Below are 22,198 nucleotides of genomic sequence, written 5' to 3' on the forward strand. Positions count from 1 at the left end.
CATCAGCCCATGGTATAGGGTGTTTGAGAGGATTATTATTGTTTAGTTGCTAAGTTATATCTGACTCTTTGTGACTCTATGGACTGTAGCCCACCAGGTTCCTCTGTCCATCGGATTTCCCAGGAAAGAATACTGGAGTGGGTTGCCATTTCCTTCTCCAGGGGATCTTCCCAACTCAGGAATCAAACTCGAGTGCCCTGCATTGGCAGGCAGATTCTTTACCACTGAGCCACCTAGGAAGCCCTTGTTTAAAAGGATAATGACATCTAAGCGTGTTGCAAATTCCCTATTCTTTGTCTTTTTAAAAATGACATTCTTTCATCATCATGGCAAGATATTTCAAAAGGTTCCTAAGTTGACATGTTCAAAGTTTCCACTGTTTGAACTTGAGGTCTTTCCTCCTGGCTGAATACTGCTTTTCAGAAAACAGAAGTCTTGCTGTACAGAAAGCCCACCTAGTGCTCTATACTTACCAGAATGGTAGTGACGACTATGGTCCGGTTCTCTGCAGATGCACTGTCATTGCTGATCTGCTGATCCGAGAAAGGCACAAACCTTTCGTACTCATTCCAGTAGCCAGCCTGCAAAGAGCAGACATTTGACCTGGTTGCCTATTTTTCACTCAGAAAGTGCTGCCTGAAATTCAAGTGCTCTTGTGGAATGAAAGCTTTTTTTAGTTGCTCAAGCTTTCCAAGGATTGAGGTCCTGTCTCCCTTTGTCTTGCCACCCCTACCAGGACCACAACACTGACACACACACAAGTGTGCTAGTTCCTTCAGCCTGGGACTTCCCATCCCTGCTTTGCTTTTACTGATATTTGGTAAAGTAAGTTAGCCTACTGTAGAATGATCAGGCTTTTTGATTCTTTAAACTCAGATAGCAGAAGAATCCTTCCCTTAGGACTGAAGGAAATCTGGAGTGTGGGGGATGGGGTGGGGTGAGAAACCACCAGTGGAGTATCCTGTAGAAGTGGTACAAGATATTTTATATTCTAAGGTTTTATATGACAGAAGCAAAGTGGTTATGAAATTTCGATGTAGAGAAAGGTACTTTGTCCAGAGTCCTTTTGGTAGGTGAGTTGGCAAAATGGAGAGATTACCTACTTCCTAATTCTTTTGCTAAAATCATGTGTATCTTGGCAGCTTCTGTTTAAAGTAGCGGTCCCCAACCTTTTTGGTACCAGAGACTGGTTGCATGAAAGACAATTTTTCCATGGAGCAGGGGGAGGGGGGATGGTTTAGGGATGATTCGAGTGCATTGCATTTATTCTGCACTTTATTTCTATTATTATTACATCAGCTCCCCCTCCGATCATCAGACATGAGATCCTGGAGGTTGGGGACCCCTGGTTTAAATAACATGCTAAAAAATTTGTAATTCCTTCCTGTATTGTAGGAAGCTGTGAATAACTCTTGAGTCTATCGCTTTTAAAGAACCAGCCTCAGAGGGAAATAGTCCTTTTATAATGTGTAGATGGAACACTTTGATTAGAAGACAGCTCTGCATTGTAGCTACACTATTCACTGAATGGAAAGGCAAACAGGATGTGTGGGAATTTGCTCTGGGTGTGTTTCCTAACACTTATTTTCCTGCATCTGAGGGCTATCACTTTCTGAGAGATTTTTCACTGGGATATCTGTTTGGGTTACTTACCTTCCGAGAGCCAGTGACTTTCATTTCATACACATCGATGGTATAATTTGTCCTCCGTCCATAAGTGTCAAATTGTATGTTTCCAGTCATTCCTTGTACTTGCACCTGGTAGAAAGGGGAGAATGTAAAAATTTTAAATAGCACCACAATATTGCCTTCTAAGTTCTTTGCAATGAGGTCTATGGACAGATCTTGGAATATTAGAGAACATTTATCTTGAGCCAATGAGCTATAGCCACCAGATCAAGTCTGCACAGATCTTCATTTTCTCCCCAGTATTTTATAAGTATGGCTTTTAATGAAACTCTTAGTGGTGTAACAGGCAGTTTCTTTTTTATTAGAGTATAGTTGCCTTACAATGTTATGTAAGTTTCTGCTGTACAGCGAAGTGAGTCAGTTATCCACATATATCCCCTCTTTCTGCATTTCCTTCCCATATAGCTGACCACAGGTCGTTAAGTAGAGGTCCCTGTGCCATACAGTAGGTTCATTTGGTATCTATTTTATACATAGTATCAATAGTATATATATGTCAATCCCAATCTCCTAATTCATCCCACCATCACCCCTTTCCCCCTTGGTCTCCATATATTTGTTCTCTACATCTGTGTCTTTATTTCTGCTTCACAAATAAGATATCCAAATCATTTTTCTTGATTCCACATATATATGTTAATATATGATACTGATTTTTTTCTTTTGACAAGCAGTTTCTTATATGATACAGTAAGGGCCCTGCTACTACTTTTTCAAGGACTTGAAATTTCTACCATCAGTCTTTTCTGAAAAGAGTATCCCAAAGAGTTTTCTTAACTAGGATAATGTGTCCCTCTGGACTGTGAGTTCCTTGGGGACTGTGACTGTCTTATCTTAGTATTCTCGGTGTCTGAACATAAACTGATTTCAGTCACATGGGCTCTGAAGTTCCTGGATTCATACCATAACTTTATCACTTACTAACTGTATGACCTTGGGGATGTTCCTTAATGCTTTTGAACTTCAGTGTACTAATCTGTAAAATGGGAAAGCCTCATGGTACCTATCCCACTGAGTTGTTGGGAGGTTAAATGAGCTATCCATATGTCATGTTTAGATCAGTGTCTGGCATGTGCTGAGCATTGCAATACATGTTAGCTCTATTGATAATAATTATTATTATTAATCAAAATGAGTTTTGTTTCTAATTCTTGAGGGGTTTGCACATTTACCAGCTACCATTGTAACAGGACTAAGTTTTTCCTCTTATTTAACCTATTCCTAGCTACAGACAGGTATGGAGAGCTAGGTCATGGAGGGATAATCTGTAGACTGATAGAATTTGTTAAGTTAAGGGAATCAGGAGTATTGAATGCTACAGAAAACAGAGGTGCTGGAATAGCCTGAACATCTGGTTTGGATGCCAAATACAGAGGCGTTTCCTTGGTCTGGGTCCCATATTATGAACTAATAAGAGGCTACCTCTAATGGGTGGAGATATTTCCTTACCTATTTTTTACAGTTCAAGGACACTGGATGAAAGACCTCTAAATATGGCATTATTGTTACCCACTTGAATTACTCATCTGGTGAGTATGGGTCAAGGAATTTGCTTCAGAGAAAAAGAATCTGTCTTATTCTCCCACGATGAAAGGATGGAATACTTTTTCATCACTTGTAGCAAAATGACAAGCTGTTTGTTAAGCAGGTCAGAAGTGGTAATAGGCTTGTGCGGCAGAAGAGAAAATTGACGGCAAATAGTAGTGAGCATCCTTTTAAAGGGAGGGGCCTTGTTCACCACCTATAGGAGACCTTGGAATATCTGTTGAAGGAGAAATGCCCCCATGTGACTTCCTGAAGACAAGACAATTGTCCTACTGACCCAACAAACGTAAGCACTACCGTCAGCTTAGGCTTGCAGAGAAGGTGACATCATGCTTCTGGTTAAAGAAAAGATTCTTTGTTGAGGGGTGGGTCTGATGTATGCACGAGGGATGGGTCTGTGATGCATGAAGGGTTCTTTACACTCTATTTTGAGCATTGAACTCTGGGAGAGGAGATAGGTAGGGTAGAGACACTGGCAGAGGAACGTATTAAGGAAATCCTTCATTGCTGAAAATAGCAAAGGCTTCCAGTCTCATTAAGAATTGTATATTTCTAAAGATTCAGCCTATCTGAGCATGATCTGCAAACTGGACAACAGCCTAGACTGATTAGAACTTTTGGTGAGCACAAGTCGAATTGGACTACCACTCTGAGAGAAGTCTATTTTTAAGGCTATGAATGTCAGTGACAGTTTCCCAATCCTCTCCACCCTGCACCTCAGGCTATATTAGGTGCTTCTCCTCTGGGTTCCCTTAGCACTCCATGTGGAACTTCATCATAACATTTAAATCATCTATGTATTTCCGCCTCCCCTGCTAGACTGGGAGCATCTAAAGATGGAAAGGGATTCTTTTTCTGTGTTCTTGGCAACGAATCCAGAGCCTGGGATAAAGCAGAGGTTCAATAAATGCTTACTGAACCAGTGGACAATTTTCAATGACTTAGAATTGTGACATATTTCAGTAGATCACGCTGAGGCTAATCTTTGCACTGTTGGTAGACTGTAAGGATAATCATTACCCGATCTGCAAGTGGCTGTAAGGTTTTCAAAAGCACTTCTTTACATATTAGCAATTTAAATATGAGTTCCCTCATATTATTTCATGTTTGCATATTAACTGGGAGCCTGATACATAGTCGTTGGTACTCAGTAAATATTTGTTAAATGAATGGTGTGATTATTTATTCATTAAAACAGGCCCCTTCGGAGCCTCTATCAGGCAATGATTTTGTTTGCCAGATTTCTTTGAAGGAAGAGAATGACTGATTGAGTAACATCTATGTGCTAGTCACAATGAGGGATGCTTTTACATCATGCATTCTCACTTTTAATTAACTTAAATAAAATGGAATTTCTTTCAGTACGGTCAAGTCTTTAGTGCTTTAGGCCATCCTCTCTAGTATTCCTCTGAAAACCAATCATTTGTCACAAGGTAACAGGTACTTTGGGAAGAAGCTGATACTCTCAAGCCCCTCTGAAGCCATAGGCTGGCCTATAGAAAGAGGAAAAACATCCTTCCTGTTGAGTGTTTGATCATGAGGGCTTGGGGAGGAAGGTTACTTACCTGGCTTACAGCTTGAGCTTTATCAGTGAGTCAGACATCCAGAAACAATTTGTGCCATAATATGATCAATCTAATTTTTGTCTTGCCAAATTCATTTTTCATCCTTCATTCTGGTAGCTAGTTTTGTATTGGGGGAAGAGAGTCATTTGTGTCATGAATGGGGAGTCAATTGGCGATGCTGGCACTTGCCCCTTGAGGTTTTTGTTGATGAAAACTCCTTTTGATTCACTCCAAGGGAGTTTTATATTTCACTCATCATTATGTTTCACCTGACAATACAAATCTTGTAACAGCTATGAAGGTTGAATTTAATTAACTGCTCTTCAAAAATTGTGCAGTGCTACCTCCATAAAACTACACTCAGGGCATTTGTTAGGGAACTGACATAATGACATAAAAATCTGCATGATGGGAGAATGAGTCATATCTCTTTCTTGGAGAGACACACAGGGGCTACTAACCCTTTTTGATTGAATGCTTCCAACTTGGCAAATTGAAGGTAGCAGTAAGAGAGCCAACTACACAAAATGATATATGTTATGAGGCCATTACAGGCTCTTCATTGCTGGGTTGTGCACAGAATTCTCTTATCATTGTTGATTTGGATATTCCAAACATCAGGATAATTAAAGAAGGAGAAATAAGAGAGTCTTGTACTGCTGAAGGCTCATTTTAATGCAAGCAGGCATATGTAGCATAATGCAAAATATTCAGGAAAGATCTTTTGCTTGGAAAGCTGCACTGAATGGGTGATGCTCCTCCTAGTGTGAATAATGGAATCTGTTCAAAGGATACTGCTCAAAGCCTGAAATGCTCTCCCACCCAGTAACTACTAAAAACAAATGACCTATTTGACTGTCTAGCCATTGATTCCTTGTACTTTTCTTTAGGATTTTTCTCTAAGGCATTGGGGAAAAGTCTCTTAAGTAGGCGTAAAAAGGGATCATATTGCTGCCTCTCACCTTGTAGAATATAGTATTACAGGTTCTTTTTGACAATAGAAACACTATCACACTGGCTCTGTTCCACAGTCCATCCAGGATAATAATTGGCTGATAAGTCAGGATGCCAGTAATGTCTACCTTGAAGTTAGGAGGTTCCTAGAGAATACCCCAGTCCCCCTAAGTAATGTCATTTTCTGGAAAGTCTGAGTTTTGGAAAAGCCATTTTCATGTTCAATCTGCAACTTTCAAGGATATTGAGCTTGATTTACTCTCCACACCATAGTACAGAACGAAATATTCATTTGCCCTAAATTTGCTGATACCATTTCTTAAGCTTCAAGGAAGAACCTTCTAGTTTTAGAGGCCTAGATTTTGATGAATAAATATAGATGCTTATCTTTATGTATACTTTGAACAGTCTATAGACTCTGATCCTCTTCCTTTTAGGGTGTCTTTTCTCAGGATTGAGGGCCTTTTGGGTCTTTACAAGGTACCCCAGCTTCCCTGGTGGCCCAGATGGTAAAGAATCCATGTGCAATGCAGGAGACCTGGGTTCGATCCCTGGGTTGGGAAGATCCCTGGAGAAGGGACTGGCAACCCACTCCATGGCCTGGAGAATTCCAAGGAAGAGGAGCCTGGTGGGCTATAGTCCATAGGGTTGCAAAGAGTTGGACACAACTCAATGACTTTCACTTTCACTTAAGGTACTCCCACCCCAATTACCCATTGTGGGCATTACCATTTTCAGAGCTCGCTCAATATCAATTCCTTGACTCCAGGGCACAGCAGGGTTTGCTAAGCAGTCTCCAGCACTGCCTCTCCGGGACACATCCACTCGCTGCCTCCTCAAGTAGCGGAAAGCTTCTGCTATGACCAGTATTGCATCGTGCGTCAGTGCAGATGTGTACTGAAATAGACGTGTGGAAAACAAGATATCATGACAAATGAGGCTCTCCAAATTTGCCTCGTTCCTTATTTTCATTCATTTCCAACTCTTGTTCTATGAATTCACCCTCTTAATTATTTGAATCAACGGACCTCTCTGGGAAAGCCTGACTTTGATCCATTCTAGAATGATGCAGCTTACCTCATGTGCACACAGGTTAGGATTATTGAGATCAATGGCTCAAGGGAATCGCTCTCTTGTTCTCAATGCTGTGTTTTGTATTGAGTGAGTGACTACTAAAAAGGCCAGGTCCTTTAAAGAGAGTGAAATATGTGGGAAGTTAAAGGATGGCATATGTAGATTGGAGAGGGAATAGCATATCCTAAAGCAAGGTTGGGTTATTGCTGTTTCTAATAGAAAATTCAGATCTGGTGTTTACTTACGGGAAAATGGAAATAGCTAAGTTAGACAGCTTGAAATTAATTTGGAGGGAAACATTAATCATTTCTGTCTGGACCATGTTTCTGGTGAACTGGGACTTCTGGCCAGCAATACATCAGTTTTTGTTTCCTGGGGGAGGCGGTGGGGTGGGGGGAGGGTAGCGAAATCTAAAGCTGGTTTTCGATGGTATAAAATTATAATTGTTATTGAGTTTTAAATCTGATAATGTTGACAATTCATAGGCAATGCTTCATGATGCTACCTTTTCCAAGCAAGAACAATTTCAAGAACAGTTACTGTCTATTCCTTGGATAAACTGTACTGATATGCTCTACTAAGGATGAGGCCAGTCATTTAACATAAGGAATTTGATTATCCGTAGTTGACATGGTGGATGCCTTTTCATTAACTGAATCAACAAAGTATGATTAAAATAAGCTGGCCCCTGTTTTGCAGGGGTGACAAATACTGGTAGAATATAGAACTCTTGATTTTTTTAAAAAATGAAACTAAAAATGCCCTAGAGGGAATTGTCTCTCTATATAGTATGTCCCTATACAATTGTGAGTGAATACATTGTCATCTTTACAACTATCAACTTACTTTTCTGACTTTTCTCATGTTACTTTTCTTATATCAATTATGACGGTAACAAGGGACATATGTTCTTTCATGAAAAAAACAATCTGCACACTACATACAGCCAACATGGCAGTGATTTTTTTTCCAGCTGACTGCATAAATTGTCAGCAATCTTGCTATAGTCCTCTCCAAGCCATGCCAAAATAGCTATTTAATTTTCTACTTTTTCGGCTTCTACTTACTAATGTGTGAGTATCTAAAAAAAGCCCCCAAAGGCAATGTTCATAAAATATAGACTAAATTAAGCATCAGAATTTTAATTTCTAGACAATTTTATTTCCTAATCAAATATATTGTCCATCATTTTCTAAAGCAGACTTTTTGTCTGACTGATGTAGAGCAAGGTTCCATAATGGGTACTGCAAGTCAAAGTAATCTGAAAGTTGTAACCATCTATTGAAATATTCCATTTTCCTAAGTTATTTGAAGGGTTTTGCTTATAAGCCTGAACAGTTCTTCTCAGTAAATTCTGATAATTTTGCATCATGCATATTATGAGTTACCAACGGATAATCCAGAGCTGAGATTGTCTTCTTTTCCTTTTGTAGAACTTCTACAGCTTCTAAACAGGCATAAATGACTCTTTAGTACCCTTTTCAGACTTTTACTCTTGTCCATTTTTTTTGTGCCTAATATAGTGTCTGACACATTGTAGATACCCCTAAAATATTGACTAAATGAATTGTTTCCTTCTACCTATTGCCTGCTAAATCTAAGGATGGCAAAACAGTGGATTGGCAGTTATATCAAAATATGTTTGTATAAGCTCACCTAGATATATGGGCAGATTTAGCCCATAAAAAGATTTGACTCATTAAAGAAATGCAAATCAAAACCACAGGGAGATATTACCTCATACCTATGAAAATGGCTGTTGTCAAAGAGACAACAGTAAGTACTGGTGAGGATGTGAAGGGAACCCTCATGCGCTGATGACAGCAACATAAACTGGCCTAGTCACTGTGGAAAACAATATGGAGGTTCCTCAAAAACTTCAAAATAGAGCTGCCATATGATCTAGCAAGTCCACTCTTGGGCATATATCTGAAGGAAATAAAATCACTGTCTCAAAGAAATATCCACATCCCCCATGTTCACTGCAGCAGTATTCACAACAGTGAGCACACGTAACAAACCTGTGTCCATCAAATCATCAAATGGTGAATGGGTAAGGAAAGAAAGTGATACATACCATACACATATATACTCATACGTCAACTATGTTTCAGTAAACATATACATGCGTGCACAGAACACAATGCAGTATTAGTCAGTAATCCATCAAAAGAAAGAAATCCTACAATTTTTGATAGGCAGATGGCATTATGCTAAGTGGAATAAGTCAGAGAAAGACAAATACTATATGATCTCACTTATCTGTGCATCCTCCCCCAAAATGAACTCATTAGAAACAGAGAACAGAGGTGAGGGCTGGGGAACAGGGAAAAATGAATGAAGATGGTCAAAAGGTATAAACTTCCAGTTATAAGACTGAGAAGTTCTGGGACTGTAATGCATATCATGGTGACTATAGTTAATAATATTGCCTGGTAAATATTTTTGAAAGTTGCAAGGAGAATAGATTTTAAAAGTTCTCATCATGAGAAAAAACTGTAACTGTGGTGGTAATGTTAACTTATTGTGGTGATCATTTTGCAATATATACATATATCAAATCATTATGTTGTGTACTTAAAACTAATACAATGTCACATGTCAGTCGTACCTCAATAAAAAAATAAAGTCATCATCTTAAAGAAGAGATTTGACTACAAACGATTCATCATAGGAATTGTGGCCATATTTACTGAAACATATGAGGCCACTGGAAAAATCTGGCATGTATGAAGTAATCACTATAATCAGAGGACCACTTAACTACTGCATGGCTTAAATTATTTTTTTTAAAAAGGTGTTTAACGTATAACTTACAACTTTTCTAGAATATATCAATTGCACCAGGTAAGGTCGCACTTGTATTATGTTGATGTGACCCATACAGGGTGGTCCTGCATGGGTGAGTCAGAATGTATCTCTTTCCTGTCTATGTGCCCATTGTTCCTCTTTATTGTATTCTTTCCAGGCAGGAAAGATGTGAGGATGAGCATCTCGAAACCATAAGACAGGAAATGTCCTCTCCCCTTTCTTTTTTTAGGGAAGGGCCTTGAACCTTGGCTCTACTTTGATTCCTCATCTAGATCACAAGGATCCCACAGTCATGGTACATACATGTGTTCACTGTATCAGGAAGGAAGAATTTAAAGTCTGTTTCATGCTTAAATCAATGCACTAAGGGAATGGGTTACTTAAAATTCATTGGAAACATCCTTTGTGTAACATGAATAACTTTCCCCCATTTATCTGTTTTAATTCCTGATTTTAAAATAATAGGATTTCTAGCCATAGGGGAACACGAGTGAAAAATGTGCACTTTAAGCATAACTTTCTGCTTTTAATGTTCTTATCTTGATTTCATGAAAACGAGCAACTTAGGTAATCTAATTATTTAAAGACACTTTTGTAGGCAGGAAAATATTTCCATTCAATATACGCATGGGCAACACATACTCTGTACTAGAACCTAATTCACTTGGGTGTTCTGAGATTCATGAAACTTATTAACACAAAGCAATCACATCAATAATGTAAAATCTAATTTTTCATTTCAGACTATCAATTTTCCTTACCTATTCCCACTGCCCCTACCCTTTGTCCAATTTAGGTTCTTTTAAAATTGTAAGTTATAAGCATATTAAAAATGAAATTCATTAAAAAATTAAGTTACCATTTTCAAACACTGGGTTTAAAAGAACTCCTTCTCAATAGCTTCTTTATTTGTGAATTTAGTTTTCCAATGCAGGAGCATTACCTGCAGTTGTGTTTTAGTATCCCTGAAACACTTCTGAGGGACAACCACTTGATCACCGGATAGCCATAAATATACAAAGGCCATACTAAGATGCTCTGGAAAGCTGGCCTAAGGTTTCTACATGCTGTGGAACATTACCTTTAGTGGTGCATTCTTGGCTTCAGGAAATTCCCTTTCATCCAGCCTCACCCAGCGCTGAATGAACTGCTGAACCATAGGGTTTTCGTTGTTGACAATCTGGAATCCTGTAATGTTGGCTCCCCCATGCATGACTCTTTCTAGCAAAATATCAGTAAAACCCTAGAAAGAGATTGAGAGAGAATTGTGATTGTGAGAGGTCATGCATTCTTACTCATTGTATCTGTTACAATGCTAAGGAAGAAATGAAAGTTCCTTTCCCAAGATCCTTCTTTAGCAATAAAAAAAAAAAAAACAAACCCGGACACATGGTTACATGTCAATTATATCTCAACAAAAACCAAAATTGCAACAAACAAACAACCCCTGATACAGACTAATTCTTAGGGCACTCTGAAACTACAGGCATGATGGAGAAAATATACATCCTTCCATTTTAGTGCCCATGTTTTTATTTGGTGTAGTGGCTGAAAGGACAAACATCAGAGTCAATTTTAAGTGAATGTTTTTATTTCTTTCATTTACCTATATATTTTAATATTTCTTCAATGAATACAAATACAATGATTCATATAACTGGAAACTGTTTAAAAAGTTGGCCCTAGCTAACATGCCAAATACAGCAGATTGCTTTTCAGATTTGAATGATGAGTAATTTCAACATTTGTAATTTACAAAAATGCCAAAGAGTGAAACTGACAGCTTGGTTGTATGTGATGGCACAACCCCCAGGGTATGTCTCACATGAGTCCATGAATGAGCTTTGACATCTACTTCATAGCAGCCACCATTTTCTTCTTCTTTTGTTCTGGTGTCTCTCTGTTTTCTCTGCCACCTAAGCCTCCTGAAGGAATCTCTTCATGTTCCTATCATGCCATCTTCACCTGGGTATCACCAGGTCCACTGGGCATTACTATTTTCTGAGACACTTCTCCCAGGAGTTCCTGCTATTTCTGCTGGATAACTGTCTCTTGCTAGTTGCTTTTGATGCCCTTAGGTCCTCCGTAGGTTGGAGCCAATATTTATATTCATAAATAAATTTAAAGAATTCTTTCCCCTTCCTTTAGATTCTCCTCCCCAACATGTACATATAAAATTGTTTCAAAAATAAAGTTGAAAGAATTATACAGTGAAAATGAAGTAGTCACTTCAGATTTCACAATTAACATTTTTCTCTCCATCCATCAGTCCATTTCATTTTTTGGATGCTTTTCAAAGAAAGTTTCAGATGTTAGAATACTTCATACCAAAGACTTCAGCATGTAGGTCATTAACTAGAGTTCAGCACTTGAAGTTTTCATCCTTCCTTTCCTTCCTTCTTCTGCTTCTTCTTTTTTTAAAGGTTTCATGTTGATGTATGGCAAAACCAATACAATATTGTAAAGTAATTAACCTCCAATTAAAATAAATAAATTTATTTTAAAAATTGAAAAAAATAAAGGCTTTCTTTTTAAAGTCTTTATTGAATTTGTTACAATATTGCTTTCATTTTTTACATTTTGGTTTTTTGGGCCCAACGCATGTGAGATCTTAGTTCCCCAATCAGGACTGAACCTGCATCTCCTGTATTGGAAGGCAAAGTCTTAACCACTGAACCACCAGGGAAACCCCCCTTTCTTTCTCTGTTTTGATAAAATTTATGTCCAATAAAACGCACAAATCTTAAATATACCACTCAATGGTATAATGTTGATAAATGCATACACTATATTACTTAAATCCCTACTAGTTCTCAAAAGTTGTCTTTTATTTTTGCATTCTAAGTTTCCATTGAAGTTTAATAATCATATAGAAAATTGCAAACATCTTTAAGTATAGGCTGATGAATTTTCACAACCTGAACACATGAATGCAACCAATACCCAGAAGCCCTGCTCTTGTATGCCTCTCTAGTTACCATTCTGATGCCTGCTTCTTTTAATTCTATGTTTCTTTAGTATGGGCAACAAGGCAATCATAGAAAATATTTTAGTGAAGCAGCGTTTTCAGTTATTACTCTTCACCCCATTCTTCTTCCTTTCATATGTGGGATATGAGCCAAAGAGTTTGCATCACTGAGAACTATTCCTCCTTTCCAATGATCACATGATATTTTTAAAATGAACATTAATTTGTTAGGATGAGTTTTCTCCCAAAGGTCTCCTTCCTGAAATAAACAAAGACTCAATGATCTCTCCCATTTGTTCCCCTTTGCACAACAATCAGCAGAAAGGCTTGCTTGTGTGTAAAGGCTCACAGAAGCTCCAGACGGGGCTTAAGCCTAACTATTATCCAACTCCCAACTCTTACCCCCTAAACATACATACAAATAGAGAGCCGAGGACAAAACTTCAACAAATGGCTTTAAGTCATTTGCTGTACCAAACCATATTTGCCAGTTAAAAAGTATTACACAAGAGCATTGAGCAACTGTCCATCTGTCTGCTGGTGGGGGTTCTTGTGTTGGCCTGAAAGAGGGAGCCCCTTTCTTTGAAAGAAAAGGATTAAGAAAGCTTCTGCCACCATCTTGGTCCCCAGGGTGAATGGCCATAGTCTGCCCTAGGAAATAGTATTTTCTGTGCCATTTATACTTTGGATGAGCCTCACACTCCCATTTCCTTCATACTATAGCATATTAAAATGGCAACACAGGATTAACAACAGGAAGGGCGAGAGAAAGGATCCCAGGAATCTCACATCTGCCTTAAGGCATAAGAGCCAGCACTTCAGTCTTGTTACTCACCACAGCACCCCCCAGAAACATTTTACCTCACTACCTTTTTCTCAGCAGAGACACTAAAAAGAGGGGTCCAACTTAAATTTATCTCGCCGATCACCTCCACTTACTCTGCTCTGCAACATAGGCCCCATGTATTGCCGCTTGGCTGTCTTCCTCCCTGTTAAACATACTGTAATTTGGAAGTATCTCTGTAAGAACACTCTGCACTCATGTTTCTACCTCACAGCAACCATATCACTGAGGACCTAGAAGTTTCTCAGTCAGCCCATGTTTTATGACACACATAGCTGGGATTATGTTCTGGCACTTCTCAGACTGGAATAGCCTGGAATGCATCCTCAGCAGCACCAATCAACCCAGGGGAAGGTCACCTCAACTGGCTTGTTCATCTGCCAACTTCCCTGAGGGCTGAAACCCATCCACATGGGCAGAAAGCCTAACACAGCCCCATGGACAAAATGGAGAGAGAAGTGTGGTAGAAAAAGAAAGGAGAGGGACTTCCCCTGGTGGTCCAGTGGTTAATACTCTGTGCTTCCACTGCAAAGGGGCACAGGTTTGATCCCTGGCCGAGGAACTAAGATCCCGCAAGCCACACAGTGCGGCCAAAAATAAAACAAAATAATATAAAAAACAAACAAAAAAAGGAGGTAATAGATTTTTAGGAAGATGAAAGGAGAGATCTTACTGCTAAAGGGCAAAAGTAGGCTGGCTCCTGGTCCTAACTCTGCCTCTGTCCTATTTGTGTACAGTTTGTTTGTGATCTCTTATCAGATTCTACAGCTTGAATGTTGCCCCGGTGCCCAGCATTTAGATGCAGTGAGTCACAGTTCTCAAGGTTGAGATAATCAAGGCTGGATTTTCCCTAATCCCTCTGAAAAAAACACAAATGCAGCAGAGCTAACCAACAATTATCAAGGACATAAAAGGGAAAAAGAGAAATCAGGCAAATGGTAGAGAAGGGGATTTAAAGAAAGCTGTTCTGGCTAAAGGCAGGAGTTGATTGTCCGTCTATTTCTAACACATTTTTTTTTTTAAAGAATTTTCTTTTGGTATCAACTATTGTTAAATTACATGATTCAAATGCCACTGACAATTCACAGGATTGTAAAAATTAAAGCTTGATTCTTTCTATAGCCTCTTCAGATATACACTAATGCAGCAGAGCTGACATCTAACACACAGGAGGGGAAAGGAGGAAAGAAAGAGAAGGCTGATGGCAATTCAGAGTGAGGGTCTGTTTGAAGGGCAGTTTTGGTTGGATTCTGGTCTTTCTCCTCCTCTCCCATTTGAAGGCATTGCAGCATCCCATAATAATCTTTGGATTTTTATGGTTATGACACTTGTAACACTAAAGGCAGGCTAAAGATCCCCCCAAACCAATGTAAAGACACACAGCAGAGGTGATGATACAACATCCAAAAAGGAAAATGGAATCAGTGAAAGAGTGGGGGTAAATGTATGAAGATGGATGTTAGGAGAGAAGTATGGACTGAGGGGCAGGGGCTAGCTCTCCTGCTTCTACTTCTCCTATCCCATTATTATTATTATTATTATTATTATTATTATTATATTTAAAACCAAGGTCTTCTTTGATAGCTCAGTTCATAAAGAATCCACCTGCAATGCAGGAGACCCTGGTCGATTTCTAGGTCAGGAAGATCCACTGGAGAAGGGATAGGTTACCCACTCCAGTATTTTTGGGCTTTTCTTGTAGCTCAGTTGCTAAAGAATCTGCCTGCAATGTGGGAGATCTGGGTTTGATCCCTGGGTTGGGAAAGATCCCCTGGAGAAGGGAAAGGCTACCCACTCCAGTATTCCGGCCTGCAGAATTCCATAGACTGTATAGTCCATGGGGTCGCAAAGAGTCAGACATGACTGAAACCAATAGTACTGAATTTACTTTTAAGAATCAAACTGGAGATTTAACACATCTTTCTCAATTACTGACAAAGCAAATAGAAACCAAAGACACAGAAATGGAAAGATTATAATAATAACATTTGGATTCAAGAGATTATCCCATTATTTTAAAGCATTTCACCCATTCATTACCTCTGGTTAGATCTCCTCCTTAGGATGGTGAATCATAGCCTTCAAGGTGGGAAAGTTGAGACTGACTTTCTTAAAACCTCTCAAAAGACATTAACACAAAATAAATGATCAACAAACATGGATGGTAAAGGGGAGAGTCAGTGGAAGAAAGATGGAAGTTAGGAGAGAGGAGATAGCTAAGAAGGGAGATTTTGCTGGTTCCTGGTCCACCTCCAATATTTATCCCATTGCTTATTTCTAGAAAATGTTTATAGAGTCTATTATCATGTAAAACCATAGTTGAGAATTGGGGCTTAAGGCTACCCACAGCTTCAGTGAAATAACTAATGCAACAAAGGTGACCAGCAAACATACAATAAGGAGGCAGGAAAAAAGAAAGAGGAGTGGTAGGAACTGATAGTGTGTTAATAAAAGATGGATTCTGGCTAAAAAGTAAGAGGTGCCAGGCTACTGGTCTTCTCTGCTATCTAAATTTAAGACACTGCATTTTCCTAGAATATGTTGCTAGATTTTAGTTGTTGAGCTGGTCATACCCCCTCATGGTGTTTATATTGAGGCTGTGTATCCCTGAAAGCCATGTAAAGACACTGAAACAAAACAAAATCAAACCATGCAGGGTATATAAAACAGGGGAAAAAATGGTGCTGGCAAGGGGTACTCTGGTATGATAGGTGAAGTTAGGAGAAATGTCCTGAGTCAGGGGAGGAGCTGGCTGGCTCCTGGTTCACTTTCTTGACCTGTGTGATTATTTTAAGACATCTTATTCATCCATACATTGAGACCGTGAAATGGGACTATGTCTGTCTAAAACTCTAAGCAGACCCTAATGCAACAGAAATGACCTTCAATCATCTGGATGATAAAGGGGAAAATAAAAGATGAAAGGCAGTTACAGAAATTTCAAGTTGAGGTTCAAGTTCTACCTATGTGCTAGGTTTGCACAGAAGGACTGCCTTTCTGTGCTCAGTTGCTCAGTCATGTCCTTCCATCTGTATTTAGTTTGTTAATGCAGATACTGTTTCCTTCACAAATTGCTACAGTCTATGTTTTATGATTATTTAAAAATTTTAATTGAAGTATAGTTGATTTACCGTGTTGTGTTAATTTCTTCTGTACAGCAAAGTGACTCATCTATGTATGTGTGTATATATTGGAGAAGGCAATGGCAACCCACTCCACTACTCTTGCCTGGAAAATCCCATGGGTGGAGGAGTCTGGCAGGCTATAGTCCATGGGGTCACAAAGAGTCGGACACAACTGAGCGTCTTCACTTTCACTTTCACATATATATACATACATACATATATATATATACATACATACATATATATATATACTTTTTCCTATTCTTTTCCATTGTAGTTTGGCATAGGATATTGAATATAGTTCCCTGTGCTAAAAGGTAGGACCTTGCTGTTTATCCATTCTATATATAATAGTTTGCATCTGCTGTTCCCATACTCCCAGTTCATCCCTTCCCCCCATCAGCCAGCAACCACAAGTCTGTTCTCTAGCACATTCTATCGTTATAAGAGTCCAGTCTATGAGGATTGTAAACAGAGGCCTGATTTTCCCCATAGGCTCATCAATGACACGGATTGGGGAGAGGGAACCACAAAACATATAGTGAGCATGAGGATATCTGTTAAAATGGTGTAAAAGGCATAAACTGAGAATCACAGTTATTTTAGGACTGAGGTTCTAGATCCATGGCTGGAGGTGTCTGGTTCCAGGAACTCCTTTTGTAATAATTTTCATTTTGCAAGACACCCACAGCAGTCAAAGTGGTAAAGTTAAAGCTATGAATCCTTGAAAACAACCTAAAGGCAAGAACACAGACAAAAGGCCAAACAACAGTCAGAATGTCTGAGAAGGGCAATAAAATGATGGTGATAGAGGGGGACATAGTGGCAGGATGATGGAAGTTAGAAACGGTCTGACCACACTGATGAACCTATTTGCTGCTGCTGCTAAGTCGCTTCAGTTGTGTCCAACTCTGTGCGACCCCATAGATGGCAGCCCAACAGGCTCCTCTGTCCCTGGGATTCTCCAGGCAAGAATACTGGAGTGGGTTGCCATTTTTTCTCCAATGCATGAAAGTAAAAAAGTGAAAGTGAAGTCGCTCAGTCGTGTCCGACTCTTAGCGACCCCATGGACTGTAGCCTACCAGGCTCCTCCGTCTATGGAATTCTCCAGGCAAGAGTACTGGAGTGGGTTGCCATTGCCTTCTCCTATTTGCAGGGCAGGAATAAAGATGCAGAAGTAGAGCATGGACACGTGGAAACAGAGGGTAAGGAGAGGGTGAGACAAGCTGAGAGAGTAGCTTTGACATATATACACTACCATGTGTAAAATAGACAGTGGGAAGTTGCTGTATATCACAGGGAGCTCAGCCGGTGCTCTGTGATGACCTAGAGGGGTGGGGTGTGGGTGGTGGGAGACTCAAGAGGGAGCGAATATATGTATACTTATGGCTGATTTATGTTTATATACAACAGAAATCAACACAACATCCTCCAATTAAAAAATTTCCTCATAGATTAGATTCTGCCAAAGTGGGGGTGGGGGGGCGGAAACTAGTCTGACTGCCATAGATCCAGTAGCAGGGGAAAAAACGATAAAGGGGAGGGAGTGATAGGATGGGAGGTATTCGAAGTCAGTGCTTCCTGGTCTTTTTTTTTTTTTAATTACCTTTTGGTGATCTTCGGTTGATGTTTTTCACCCAAACTCTATACTTTGGGGAATTTTGATTTCCTGACCTCCATAAACCTTATTAAAAAACTGATTGTAACAGGTTTAGCCATCCAGCACCAATCTCTAAGAGCTGCTTTGTTGCTCAGCCATGTCCAGCTCTTTATGACCCAATGGGCTGTAGCCAGCAAGGCTCCTCTGTCCATGGGATTTTCCAGGCAAGAATACTGGAGTGGGTTGCCATGCCCTCCTCCAGGGGATCTTCCCGACCCAGGGGTTGAATCTGTGTTTCCTGCACTGCGGGAGTAAGGAGAGTGAAAATGGATATTGAATGGGCACCTCTGGCTGAATGGTTAGTTTCCTGGCCAGTTTTTTTTTCTCTCACTTTGTGCTCTACAAGAGGGACTTTGCCATTTTGTTTGTTCTTTTAAGAATTGAAGTCTCTGTCTGGCCTCCCAGAAGCTTTCATCGAATTGCACACAGATTTTATCACCTAAAAGCCATTAGGTAAAAATGAAAAAAAAAGAAGGAGCAGGGGTAATATGTAGAGACAGATATTTTAGGAAAGTGCTTCAGGCTAAAAGGAGATGTTTTATGCCTCCTAATCCCCCATGTCCAGTATTTGGGGATGGTCACCCATAATCAGCTATGTTGGGAAATTAGAATCCCTAGTTGCCTAAAGCTTCTGTAAAAATCAAATGAAGGAGTTAGGCTTTCAACACTCAAACCCAAAAAGTAAAAGAGGAAAAAGACGGGATTGCAAGGGTTAGGGAGTAATAAAGTATGCATCCTACTAGCTGTCAAATTATTCTTACAGCCAGCTACCTAAGACTCCACTCCTGAGCTGCTACTTATTCGTTGATCTTTATCATGTGACCTTTTCCAGAAAGTTCCATCCTCCTCCCTGACAGAAACACCCATGGGTAAGGCAGTTTTCTCAGTCAGCCATGTCTGAGCAGTTTCATGAGGCCTCCCCACACATGCCAACTACCCCCACTCAGGCTTCATCCAGCACCACAGGCCCAGCTTCCTGTTTATCTTGCATTTCTGACCCTGTCCCCTGAGTCCTGCTATGAGCAGAAGTAATGCAGTGACCAGAGAGCAATACATGTGAATATAGATGGAGTTTTTTTATTCTCACAAAATCCTTGTCTTTAGAAAAAGCACATTTGATTACCAATCTAAATATGTGATAAGTAAGTTTACAAGTTTTTACTTCTTAACTCATACCTTTGGTTCAGAGCAAAATTAACATTTAAAGTTCTTTAAGCCTTTTTAGTTTGTTTTCACATTTGTTTCAGGCTTTAAGTGCTTGTCCCAAGTACGTCTTCCAATAGCAACTGCTTATAAAAGGGCAGAAAACTTGTATTTTCTTATTTAATACATGCATTTAAATGTCAGTTCAGTTCAGTCACTCAGTTGTGTCTGACTCTTTGTGACCCTATGGACTGTAGCACGCCAGGCTTCTGTCTTCAAATGCAATTTCTGTACTGTGAATTCTGTTTTCCTCACTGAACTTTACCTGCTATTAAAAAGTATATATCTTAAAATAATATATTTTTACCAAAGACAAAATGTGTTCCAATAGATTTCTTTAATATTTTTGTGGAAAAGGATAACTCATTTTGTTTTCTTTTAGAATGTTCAAGTCGAATTCATGCTAAATGAGATACCAATGGATTTCCAATTAGAACCTTTCTTATACTGTAGAACCCCTTTTTCTGTCTACCCACTAAATTAACTTCCTTATTCCAAGTGCATCTTAAAAAGAATGTGCCCCAAAGAAAAATTGTTATGTTCCCTTAAAATCTCTTCTTCTTCCTGTATCCTTTCTTTCAATTAGTGGCACGTTAGGCCAATTGGGTCACTAGGTATGGGGCCCAACCACCTGGTTTAAAAAAAAAAAAAACAAAAACTCAACAGATGAATGAAGCACCGAGTGAGCTTAAGAGCCACTGGCCTAGATCATTGTCTTGGCTTCCTAGCTGGTGCTCCAGTTCTTTGCTTTCCCAGTTTATTCTTTGCATAATAAATTTATCTTCCTAAAACACCCATTAGAGCATAATACTCCTTTCCTGAAACCACTGCAATGACTCCCTACTTTCTACAGACATAGTAACATCTGAATATGCTGGCTTGACCTTCAAGGATTTCCATTATCTGTTATCTTCAGTTCTCTTGGCCTTATCCACACCTTTTCCTTCAACAGGCCTCATGCTTTCACAGTCTAGCCAAATCATGCCCTTCTTAACCTTTGTATTTTTGTTTCCTCTGTCTACAAAGGCCCTCACTTCATCATTTAGAGCTCTGGGTGTCTACTGGAGTTTCACTCTTCAAGCACCACTTCAGTTAGTAAATAATGATGAAGAAACATCTTAAAGTTGCCTCTGTATTCGCTATCAGTTAGTAAGGCCAATTGTGCCCCTCTTTTGCTAGTTATTACATAGGCTCTGGCACATCCTAACTGCTTATGGGCTCTTGTCCTCCTTCATTGTCGCATGTCTTCCTGTGCTTTCCATGTAATACGTGTATGTGTAAACTCCACAATCTTATTTCTAAGTGACTGCAAGATTCCAAATCCCCTGCTGTACTAAGAGGAATTTCTGTTGAGCCCATTTTATTATTTAATAGGGATTTTAATAACTAGATGTGATGATCAGATACTCAAAGATTTTTTGTGTCTAGACTAGATATCAAATTCTAGTGCTCCTTGCATTTTACCAATTCTGTTTGGTTGAAATTGTATTTTATTTTCTTGTTTTTGTTTTTTGCTCACTGCCATGGTGGTCTCCTTTCTTTTGGTTGGTCCAGTAAATTCTGTGCAGAGGGAGAGATTAAAGGAGATGAGAGAAGGTAAAGAATGGTTGGAGGCAATCCTGCTCGCAGGTAGGGCAAGTTGAAACTCGACTTTCTCACTTCCTATGTTCTAAGTATCTGTACACTTGACTATTTGCCTCTGTGCAATGAAGGCAAGATTTGTTGGCAATATGAATATCATCTCCAGAAGTTAGATTTGTAAGTTTTGCTATATTTCATCAGTTGGATTGCTTCTCAGTCACACCACATCTTTATGAGCCAGTGCACTGTTGCCCACATCTGAATTCAACAGTATAAAACCAACCATGACCTCTGTGCCCAATTCAGGGCTGTGAGCTATTGATATGGAGAAGGCAATGGCACTCCACTCCAGTACTCTTGCCTGGAGAATCCCATGGATGGAGGAGCCTGGTGGGCTGCAGTCCATGGGGTCGCTGAGTCGGACACAACTGAGCGACTTCCCTTTCACTCTTCACTTTCATGCATTGGAGAAGGAAATGGCAAGCCACTCCAGTGTTCTTGCCTGGAGAATCCCTGGGATGGCAGAGCCTGGTGGGCTGCCGTCTATGGGGTCACACAGAGTCGGACATGACTAAAGTGACTTAGCAGCAGCTGCAGCAGCATCAGAAGCTATTGGTATGTTTGATTAATTCTCCAAGGTCATCTTTTACAGAGAGATTAGTTCTACAACTGACATCCAAACACAGAGTGTCCCTGATTTGAGAACAGCCAGACAACTCAGTCTTCCAAAGATTCAAATGACTCTGGTATTATCCTGTCTCCCTTGATTTATTCATGTAATACTGCAATTCACTTTCCTTCTGGTAGTGTAGATAATTAAGATTTGGAAATAAATATATTCAAGGCTTACTTTTAGAGTACTTCATTTTAAGATATTACGTGAAGATTTCCTTTACGCAATGTTATTGTTAGGGTACATTTTGTACAGAGAGGAAAGCAGAGACAAGATAAATTGGGTGACTTTCATTGAGTTGATGGTAGATTATGGGTGAGAAATGAGAAAGGTGGCTTGCCTATAGGAAAGATAAAGGCAGTAGAATGAAGGGTGGAAGGCTGCCAAGGATAAGCATCTATCTCACAATTTGGATGAAGGCTGGCTGTACCTTTAGTGCCATCTGAATTGTTCATCTGGGTGATGCTTTGATAGGGAAATGAATAGTACTTGCGGTGACTCAAGTT

The 22,198-nt window shown here is 39.5% G+C and overlaps 1 protein-coding gene across 1 annotated transcript in view; it reads right to left on the bottom strand.

Moving 5' to 3' along the window:
- The window catches only part of GRIA3 (glutamate ionotropic receptor AMPA type subunit 3), a 308,467-nt gene that overhangs the window by 82,662 nt on the left and 203,607 nt on the right, over window positions 1-22,198 (bottom strand). The window contains exons 6-9 of the mRNA XM_068962694.1: window positions 10,720-10,881; window positions 6,483-6,650; window positions 1,654-1,758; window positions 474-581 (exon numbers count right to left, since the gene is read on the bottom strand). Of these exons, the coding sequence (XP_068818795.1) occupies window positions 474-581; window positions 1,654-1,758; window positions 6,483-6,650; window positions 10,720-10,881 (543 nt within the window). The remainder of the gene's footprint in view (window positions 1-473; window positions 582-1,653; window positions 1,759-6,482; window positions 6,651-10,719; window positions 10,882-22,198) is intronic.

The sequence above is a fragment of the Capricornis sumatraensis genome, chromosome X, assembly GCF_032405125.1.
Source record: "Capricornis sumatraensis isolate serow.1 chromosome X, serow.2, whole genome shotgun sequence".
NCBI lineage: Eukaryota > Metazoa > Chordata > Mammalia > Artiodactyla > Bovidae > Capricornis > Capricornis sumatraensis.